The 10,475-nt window shown below is 44.7% G+C and overlaps 1 protein-coding gene across 2 annotated transcripts in view; it reads right to left on the bottom strand.

Annotated features, from left to right (window-relative positions):
* CAMSAP2 (calmodulin regulated spectrin associated protein family member 2) overlaps positions 1-10,475 on the bottom strand; it is an 82,472-nt gene continuing 71,997 nt past the window's right edge. For both annotated transcript variants that reach the window (XM_082225412.1, XM_082225413.1), the window contains 6 exons: positions 9,409-9,545; positions 5,055-5,275; positions 4,095-4,164; positions 1,915-2,030; positions 1,394-1,512; positions 1-668 (listed from right to left, as the gene is read on the bottom strand). In XM_082225412.1, the coding sequence (XP_082081538.1) occupies positions 363-668; positions 1,394-1,512; positions 1,915-2,030; positions 4,095-4,164; positions 5,055-5,275; positions 9,409-9,545 (969 nt within the window). In that variant the 3' untranslated portion in view covers positions 1-362. The remainder of the gene's footprint in view (positions 669-1,393; positions 1,513-1,914; positions 2,031-4,094; positions 4,165-5,054; positions 5,276-9,408; positions 9,546-10,475) is intronic.

Below are 10,475 nucleotides of genomic sequence, written 5' to 3'. Positions count from 1 at the left end.
TATAAGGCAATGAATTTAATATATACTTTAATTTCAGTCACTACAGATTTGCAAACATTCAATAATTCAGTGTTTTAAAAACGAGAGGAAATGAACCCTATAAACTGTGAGCACATACCCATCTCCACTCTGAGTCAGTCTTTCATGAGCACACGAATGCATAATCACTTAAGTGTCAGTTTTCTGCAAGTCTTCAATACCGTGTTTACATTCCAGTTGTGCATGATGACAGAGCTTTTCTCTTCAGATCCGAGTTCAAAGAAATCTTGTTGGCAAATAAGAACCTATTTTCTAATAGGCAGCAAATACGAAGTGCAAGTTTGCCACAAACGTGGCAAAGTACCCTACCCCCCTCCGAGTTACTATGCCTTTGTAGGTAAGAGTTTTTTTGGTGTTACTGGTCTCTTGCTCTGCCACAAATGGCTGTGGATGGTAATAGCGTCGACACTGGCAGAGAGCGTTTTAGCAGGTATGTGGCTGAACTGCTTCCTGTCAGAGTTGTACTTATAGAGCCCCTCAATCATCTTCTTACTGATGGACTTGGGGCCTATTCCAGTCAACTTACTGATTTCTTCTGTCTCAGGGCAGTACGTGTACAAAGATCGGAACTGGCAGCCTGAGTCGCGGAAAAGGATAAGGAAGTTGTTGGCATCTGATTTTTCCATTTCCTGAAAGGGGGAGGGGAGGAAAGAGGGTTCAAATTGTGCACAAGTTAACATCCAGTTTATGGGTATTTTCAATGCTCCTACACTTATGACAGAAACTATTTCATGTTATTGAAAATGTAATAGCATTGTGAGCTTGGCTTATTTACACATGTATGAAGGCATCACAAATCCAACAACACAGATACAACTTTCATATCATGGACCTGAAGTTGCACATTCAGTTGCCATTAACTATTCAACAGTAAATTATAGAGAAATCAAGTGTTATACATGCATGTGTGAACAAGCAATATAGGGTGCCAAGAGTAATTTTAAAAACTACATTCCTGGTGCACCAGACAGTTATAGTCTTATTTCAACTATTGTTATAAGTATTTAACAATCTTTATCACCAGAACAAGCTCATGAGAAGTGTTACTAGAGAATTTCACGGTGTATGTATTCCTATTCTGGCAAGAATATTGTATTAAAGAGACAGCTTAGTTTAGCAGAGGATCCAGAACAGAGGATGAAAAGGAGGTTAGGAGTTTCAGTGCTATGGCTGCACCAGAAATACCATTAATGCACACCATTAATGTTTACGGGGTCTTGGTAAACAGAAAGACTCCCCTCTGAACTTGCAGTGTAAAGAAAACTGTCCCCCCCAACACTTCCTACCTACCCATAACCTGAACTTCAGATTTTCAGTTTCTTCTGCCCCCTTCCCCTTTACAGGTTTGCCTTACCTCTAATATTTTATTCTTCTGACCTTCGTTTACTTTTCCAGCCAAGCAGCAATGAGCCAAGGCATTCTGGATTATATGTTTGTTGGATTTTGCACTGGGTTCTTTGTACAGCTTTGGTCCTAGAGAGAGAGAGAGATTTTAAAAAACATATATATGAATAAATGAACATGGTTAAGAGCAGGCAGAGGCGAGGAACCTTTCTGGCTCTGGGGGCCAGACCTTTATAGCTGCACTCCATGGGCCAAATTTGACAGGTGGCCAGGGCAAGGAATTTCTAAGGAATTTCCTTAAAACCAAACTCTTAATACTCCAGCTTCTCAATCTTTATTATGGTTGGGGTATTTAACTACCACCTGATACTAAGTGAAGCAAGATTGTAATCTGGTACACTGGCTTGCTGTTATTACTCTGTATTACTTTTTCTCTGTTACTTACCGGCTTTCCCCACCACCACCACCCCAAAGCATCTACATGTTCTTGTTTGTAGCAAATAATTCAGCACCAACTCTTAATATACCAACCTGTATATTCTGTAGCAGAAGCCACAGAAGATGTTGTTGATGCATTTTCCCAATCCTTTTCTCCATTACGACTTCCACAACGACTTGGAGATACGAATCCTTCCACAGATTCAGACCTAAAAGTTGCATTTAAACAGGAAAGAAGATTTGGCCAATCTATTACCAAGCATGATTTCACAATGAAAAAATGGTAGCATTTCACGATGAAAGACCTGAAGATAAAGCACTGTTAAACACAAATATGGAATCAAATGATTTAACAGCACGTAAGTTCTTCCAAATGTCCAAGTAGCTTCAGGAATGAGTGGGAAGGATGTCAACTGTCCATCAGGCAAAGCTGGCTAAATTCAGAAAAATTGGTGGGTGTTTCCAGCCCCTTTGCCCTTATAAAGCTATCAATGAATATGAAAGCACCCCCTCTACTTCATATTACCGTATTTTTCGCTCTATAACACGCAGATTTTTTCTCCTAAAAAGGAAGGGGAAATGTCTGTGCGTGTTATGGAGCGAATGTGTGGTCTCTGGAGCCGAAAAATAAGGCAAAAATCAAACCGCGCTTCAGGGAGAAGGGAGCTCCGTGAGACAGGAAGTTGCTGCTTTCCTGCATTCTGCCTCAGGGTCTTACTGCCCTCCCTGCTCTGTTTCGTTGCTGTGTTTGCTCAAACGGAACAAAGAGCAGGGAAAGCCCCTCCCCTCCAGGCAAGTAGAGAGGAAAAGCAGAGCGTCGCTCTATCCTGTCCCTGCTCCGGAGGGAACAATGTATGTGAAGGGAAGAGAGATTACAGGTTCGGCTTAAAATTCTGATTTGACTTCCTGCTTTTTGTTTTTGGAGACACACAGCATTCAAATATGCTTTCTTCCATTTAAAAGGATGAAATCCTTAAACAGTGGCTGGCTTGTGTGGGTGGGTGGGGGGGAACTATTGCCTTCCTTTCCTCACGTTATAGCCCTCTCCTGCATTCTTAGCCTTCTGTGTTTTTCCTTCCCTCCCCACTTAAAATGTGGTTACAAAGCATGGATCCACATGGATCCTCAGGATCTTTGCATTGGGTCACCCCAAATTCACCATCAGATCACATGTCTGTGGCCACAGCATGAAGCACAAAAATGATACGTCCACTGTTTCATTCAGAATATTTTTTCCCTTGTTTTCCTCCTCTAAAAACAATGTGCGTGTTATGGTCAGGTGCGTGTTATAGAGCGAAAAATACGGTAGTCTACACAACTTAGAGAATTTAATTCACTCGTAGATATTTCAGTGGCTTCTTAAAATTAAGGAGAGCTGAATGATTACTTTTTTAGAAGTGCCATCCTGTGTGTCACGAAATTAAAAGATGCCTGCTTCTTGGGAGACAGCATCTTAAAAAGCAGAGACATCACCTTGCCAACAAAGGTCCGTATAGTTAAAGCTATGGTTTTCCCAGTAGTGATGAATGGAAGTGAGAGCTGGACCATAAAGAAGACTGATCGCCGAAGAATTGATGCTTTTGAATTATGGTGCTGGAAGAGACTCTTGAGAGTCCCATGGACTGCAAGAAGATCAAACCTCTCCATTCTTAAGGAAATCAGCCCTGAGTGCTCACTGGAAGGACAGATCCTGAAGCTCCAATACTTTGGCCACCTCATGAGAAGAGAAGACTCCCTGGAAAAGACCCTGATGTTGGGAAAGATGGAGGGCACAAGGAGAAGGGGACGACAGAGGACAAGATGGTTGGACAGTGTTCTAGAAGCTACCAGCAAGAGTTTGACCAAACTGCGGGAGGCAGTGGAAGACAGGAGTGCCTGGTGTGCTCTGGTCCATGGGGTCACGAAGAGTCAGACATGACTAAACGACTAAACAACAACAAATCCTGTGTGTGTTTATGTGTCCTGTGTATGCCATTCCGTGTGTGTTACTACAGGTGTTGGCTCATACCTAGCAGTCCAATAAAAAAATGTACACATCAACAGAAGCAATTAAACAATTCCCTCAGCCTGGAAATTAAATATGTGTAGATCTGTTTTGTGACGACCGTGTATGGAAACGGCTATAGGAACATACTCAAAGTTGGTCTAATCTGAAGAGCCATGAACTATTCTTAATTATGCATTAACCACTGCCTCACTGAATGCACACTGTTGTGCCAGGTCACATAAATATGATCATTTCCCTCAAATGTAAATTGGAACTGAATATTTACCTTGGTGTTCTCTTGCCCGATTGCACACTGTCGTCTCCGGTGTTCAATGATGCCAACGAAAGGCTAGATGCTGAGGGGAGATGGGGGGAACAGCAACACAGTGAAGGTGTGAGCCTAGGTAAATGCAAGGAACTTTAAAAGAATGCAGATACAGAAAACAGAGTCTGTGAATTAGATGCACCACCAGGAAAGAAAATTTGCTAAGTTTTCTAAGAAATATTCTCTCTCTTTACTGGCCCTATGAACTCTACATCTGTAAACATATAATGCGTATTTTATCCTCATAAGTCTTTATATAGTAAAGGTAAACGATAGCATGGTTATAGGTTGTTCTAAACCTAAACATCACCATGGAGCTCTGTATCAAAAGTATGAAAACCTTCTATAAAAGTAGAGGCAATGTTGTCGTATCGGTCCAGGTCATGCTGACTCAAAATTTAACTATGTAAGGAGTGATGAAACAATCATTCTTTGCAACTTTTATAATGTGATAATTAGGCATAATGAAAACCAGTAGCCTGGTAGCGTTTAACAACCCCTCTGCCCCCCAATCTTCGGGCAAGCGACTTAAAAACAAAAAGCAAGAGGGGAGGACAGATACAACGGAAGGTTTAGTGTCACCCCAGGATTACAGGGCCTTGAAGAGGAAGTAGCTGTGCATCACTTTTCAGTTTATGAGTACAGTGGTACCTCATTTTTCGAACATAATTCATTCCGGAAGTCCGTTTGAATTCCGAAATGCTCAAAAACCAAAAGCCTCAAAACCGAAAACTCAAAACAGAAGCTGCATTTCCTTTTCAACTTCTGAGGCACGTTCAAAAACCAAGGCACTTAGTTCCAGGTTTCCGGTGTTTGAGTTCCAAAACATTCAACTACAAAGGCGTTCGAAAACCGAGGTACCACTGTACTGCATGTCAAAGCTGGAATTGCAGCATCAAGACTCCTCTTTATATTTATTACCTGGAGGACCTTTGATTGGAGTTTTAGGTGACTCAATATGATCTCTGTGAATGGATTTTGGACGTGGCTTCTTTTGTTTGGACATGTGGAGGCGAGGCTTTATGACAATGTCCATATCTTCCATCAGTTTCAGCTGCTTCCGCCTTATATATTCTTGCTTAATAAATTCTCGACGTGCTCTTTCATCTTCCTTCTTCTGACGTTCTTCCTCAGACTTCCTCCTTAGAAATTCAGCATCGCCATTAGCAAAACCATCCTTCTCACAAACTAAAACCAATTTTTCTGATTATAAGTTACCCAAATGCTAAGTACCGTATTTTTTGCACCATAACACTCACTTTTTTCCTCCTAGAAAGTAAGGGGAAATGTCTGTGCGTGTTATGGAGCAAATGCCTGCGGGTGGCGGGTGGGATCTGCTGCAGTCGTGAGCAGAGGATCCATGGTTCCCCTTCCTTCCCTTCTCCGTGGTTACAAAGCATGGATCCACATGGATCCTCAGGATTTTTGCATTGGGCTACTCCAAACTCACTGTCAGATCACATGTCTGTGGCCACAGCATGAACCACAAAAATCATATATCCACTATTTCGTTTAGAATTTTTTTTCTCTAGTTTTCCTCCTTTAAAAACTACGTGCGTTTTATGGTCTGGTGCGTGTTATAGAGCGAAAAATACGGTATCTCTGTTACATTCCCAGAACATATCCTGGTTTCCAAATTTTAGTGTACCGTATTTTTCGCTCCATAGGACGCTCCTGACCAAAAGACGCACCAAGTTTTTAGAGCAGGAAAACAAGAATTTTTTTTTGACTCAAATGTTGTACTAAACTATTTAAAACAGCAAAGTGTGTGTGGTTCCTGTCCTCTTTGCTGCTTTAAAGCAAGCCACGGTATATAATGATGAGAATGGAAAAAGGACACATTCCATTATAATGTAGCTGTTTTCATTATCACTGGGAAGTCAGTATTGGCAGCAGTCACAAAAACTAAAATTTGAGCATTTTACTGTTATTAATCAAGAATATTAATAGTCAGGGAGAGAAACCAGGGCTGTGCAAATGAGAAGTGCTTGGAGTATGGAGGAACAGCAAAAATATCAAATGATTGTGCTCCAGTTCCTAAATCTCTGAAGTTTTCTCAAAACAGGCATGGTTGTTTTGAAAGGAAGATTCAAAATGGAGTGACTGAGCAAAGAACAGAGGAGGAAAAGAGGTCAGATAAATAGCTTCTATTCAATACCAAGAGAACACAATGTTTTTGGTTTAGTATAGGTGGACTGTACTTGTAAGAATTTGTATAATGAATTATAGAGTTGGAGTGGAATATCAGAGCCTCTTTTCAGCAGTAAAGATTAGCTACTAGGAACATGGTCCACACACACACAGGATGTCTGGTTATAGCTGTGCAGTTTAAACTGTTCCTGAGCCAGATACCTGCTCAGTTTTAGCTGAAATTACTATTACTGGTTTGTGGAGATGCTTTGCATGTATTTATGACTATTTCCCCAAAACTGCTACTTGAAGAAATCCCCAAACTTACTATTTTTAAACTTCAAATGGAGCTCAGAATCCAGTTAGGCAATCCTTTGCAGTTGAATTAGGAGGCACTGAGAGACAGCAATTTGCTGCTCCCCACCCACACCCTCCACCCCAGGAGCACACAGCCTTCCGTCCGCTTGCAAACCTTGTCGGGACTTCAGGGGAAAGCAAAGTCTGCAGGCAGAGCAGTGTAGCTCCCCACCCCCCACCCCCAAAATCACCCCAGCAGCACACAATCTTCCCTCTGCTTGCAAACCTTGCAAACCTTGTCGGGACTTCAGGGGAAAGCAAAGTCTGCAGGCAGAGCAGTATAGCTCCCCACCCCCACCCCCAAAATCACCCCAGCAGCACACAATCTTCCCTCTGCTTGCAAACCTTGCAAACCTTGTCGGGACTTCAGGGGAAAGCAAAGTCTGCAGGCAGAGCAGTGTAGCTCCCCACCCCCCACCCCCAAAACCACCCCAGCAGCACACAATCTTCCCTCTGCTTGCAAACCTTGCAAACCTTGTCGGGACTTCAGGGGAAAGCAAAGTCTGCAGGCAGAGCAGTGTAGCTCCCCACCCCCCACCCCCAAAATCACCCCAGCAGCACACAATCTTCCCTCTGCTTGCAAACCTTGCAAACCTTGTCGGGACTTCAGGGGAAAGCAAAGTCTGCAGGCAGAGCAGTGTAGCTCCCCACCCCCCACCCCCACAATCACCCCAGCAGCACACAATCTTCCCTCTGCTTGCAAACCTTGCAAACCTTGTCGGGACTTCAGGGGAAAGCAAAGTCTGCAGGCAGAGCAGTGTAGCTCCCCACCCCCACCCCCACAATCACCCCAGCAGCACACAATCTTCCCTCTGCTTGCAAACCTTGCAAACCTTGTCGGGACTTCAGGGGAAAGCAAAGTCTGCAGGCAGAGCAGTGTAGCTCCCCACCCCCCACCCCCAAAACCACCCCAGCAGCACACAATCTTCCCTCTGCTTGCAAACCTTGCAAACCTTGTCGGGACTTCAGGGGAAAGCAAAGTCTGCAGGCAGAGCAGTGTAGCTCCCCACCCCCCACCCCCAAAATCACCCCAGCAGCACACAATCTTCCCTCTGCTTGCAAACCTTGCAAACCTTGTCGGGACTTCAGGGGAAAGCAAAGTCTGCAGGCAGAGCAGTGTAGCTCCCCACCCCCAAAATCACCCCAGCAGCACACAATCTTCCCTCTGCTTGCAAACCTTGCAAACCTTGTCGGGACTTCAGGGGAAAGCAAAGTCTGCAGGCAGAGCAGTGTAGCTCCCCACCCCCACCCCCACAATCACCCCAGCAGCACACAATCTTCCCTCTGCTTGCAAACCTTGCAAACCTTGTCGGGACTTCAGGGGAAAGCAAAGTCTGCAGGCAGAGCAGTGTAGCTCCCCACCCCCCACCCCCAAAATCACCCCAGCAGCACACAATCTTCCCTCTGCTTGCAAACCTTGCAAACCTTGTCGGGACTTCAGGGGAAAGCAAAGTCTGCAGGCAGAGCAGTGTAGCTCCCCACCCCCCACCCCCAAAATCACCCCAGCAGCACACAATCTTCCCTCTGCTTGCAAACCTTGCAAACCTTGTCGGGACTTCAGGGGAAAGCAAAGGCTGTAGGCAGAGCAGTGTGGCTCCTCCCCCCACCCCCAAAGAGCAGCCCAGCAGCGCACAGCCTTCCGTCTGCTTGCAAACCTTGTCGGGACTTCAGGGGAAAGCAAAGTCTGCAGGCAGAGCAGTATAGCTCCCCACCCCCACCCCCAAAAAGCACCCCAGCAGCACACAATCTTCCCTCTGATTGCAAACCTTGCAAACCTTGTCCGGGCTTCAGGGGAAAGCAAAGGCTGCCGGCAGAGCCGCGTGGCTCCTCCCCCCACCCCCAAAGAGCAGCCCGGGAGCGCACAGCCTTCCCGCTGCTTGTAAACATTGCCTGGGCTTCAGGGGAAAGCGGAGGCTGCCGACAGAGCACCGTGGCTCCTCCCCCCACCCCCAAAGAGCAGCCCAGGGGCACAAGACAACAGCGATTTGGCTCCAGGGAACACACATTCGCTCCATAAGACGCACAGACTTTTCCCCTTACTTTTTAGGAGGGAAAAAGTGCGTCCTATGGAGCGAAAAATACGGTACATATTTTAACTGTATGCTCATGCTAAGCTTTGTGGAGCAATTCACACAAGTACTGGCATAGTCCTAAAGATCCAGTTGAACCAGATTAGGGTAAATATTAAGTGAAATGCCCCTTAGTACTTCTGTACCACCTAACACTTGTATTGTGTACCCGTAAATATCAAGTGGCTTTTAGGTTTCTTGGTAATATTCAAAGAATAATTATTTTGAAAGTTTAATATTCCTTAGTTATGCAAGAAATTTATTTTAGAATGTTCACATTTTCACATTTAACTGAAGGTCAAGATTGGACACACAGCGTTTCATTCATTCTGAACACAGGAAAGCTGCAAATAGCTTCTCTTTGCGAGTGATTGTTGCAGTGGCTGATGTAGGTGCCTTTTTGCTCACTGAAGGGGTGAGGCACAGTCACACCAATGTGTGGCCATGCCTCTTTCAGCTTTTTTAGATGTGGCAGCCATTTTGTGTTATGCCACATCTCTGGGCACCCATTTTGTGACTGGCTTTCTAAAATTTCCAAATGTGTCCCACTGGCCTAAAAAGGTTGGTGACACCTATCTTAATCAGTTAGTAGAAAGTTTTAAGTGGTCTTAGCATAGGAAACAGTTTGACAACAAGGATCCCTCGTAGGGTATAGCAATTAGGCGTCTGATTTCTAAATTTAACTCTCTCAAAAGACTAGCATCTGCAGTTGATCTTACTTTGTTTCTTCTTTCTTATATTCCAACTCTGCTTCCAGTTGCTGCTTCCGAAGTAAGGTTTCTCTTTCCCTTCTCAATCGCTTCTCCAGCAATGCCGCCCGCTTCACTGCCATTTCGTTTTCAGCCTTTTGATCATCCTTGCAGCAACATTTAGGAAGGAATGTCAATCATTATCTCAACATTGGTAAAGACTTTATCCACAGTACAGCCACTGAACTAAAATGGATTGAGATCAAGAGAGAAATTTAAAGATTGGTCTGAAGCAGGGGTGTGGCACCTGGGGCTTCCAGATGTTGCTGAACTACAGCTCCCATCACTCTGATCATCGGTCATGCTGATTGGGATTGATGGGGCCAGAAACACGGGGACCGGCACAGGTTCGTCATCCCTGGTCTAAAGTTACTGAGACAACTATACCAAATTATGCAAGGTCTAAGGTAAAGGTAAAGGGACCCCTGACCATTAGGTCCAGTCGTGGCCGACTCGGGGGTTGAGGCGCTCATCTCGCTTTATTTGCCGAGGAAGCCGGCGTACAGCTTCTGGGTCATGTGGCCAGCAGGACCAAGCCGCTTCTGGAGAACCAGAGCAGCACACGGAAATGCCGTTTACCTTCCCGCCAGAAGGTACCTCCCCTATTTATCTACTTGCACTTTGACATGCTTTCAAACTGCTAGGTTGGTAGGAGCAGGGACCGAGCAACGGGAGCTCACCACGTCACAGAGATTCGAACCACCGACCTTCTGATCGGTTTAACCCACAGCACCACCCGTGTCCCAAGCATGCAAGGTCTAGTACTTATTAAAATTAGATTGTTCAATTGTAGTATTATACCCCACTGGTAGCTATGCTAGATTAACCACTCCTCTATAAAGGATCACACTCCACTATGGACAGAGCACGTCTGTATTACACTCAACCGCAATTCTGTAACCTATGATGTGGTTTATTTACAATACATTTGCAGGGAGAAGTGAATACAACTCCACTTGCAGAGGTGCTTAAATCATTTTTTATCTGCCCTAGTGTTTTATTTTGAACAATACACGATGGTAAGAAAGGCAACAGAG

This window comes from Podarcis vaucheri (assembly GCF_965113315.1).
Source record: "Podarcis vaucheri genome assembly, chromosome: 6".
Taxonomy (NCBI): Eukaryota; Metazoa; Chordata; class Lepidosauria; order Squamata; family Lacertidae; genus Podarcis; species Podarcis vaucheri.
The sequence above is the reverse complement of the archived record's forward strand: the minus strand, read 5'-3'. Positions and strand labels throughout refer to the sequence as shown.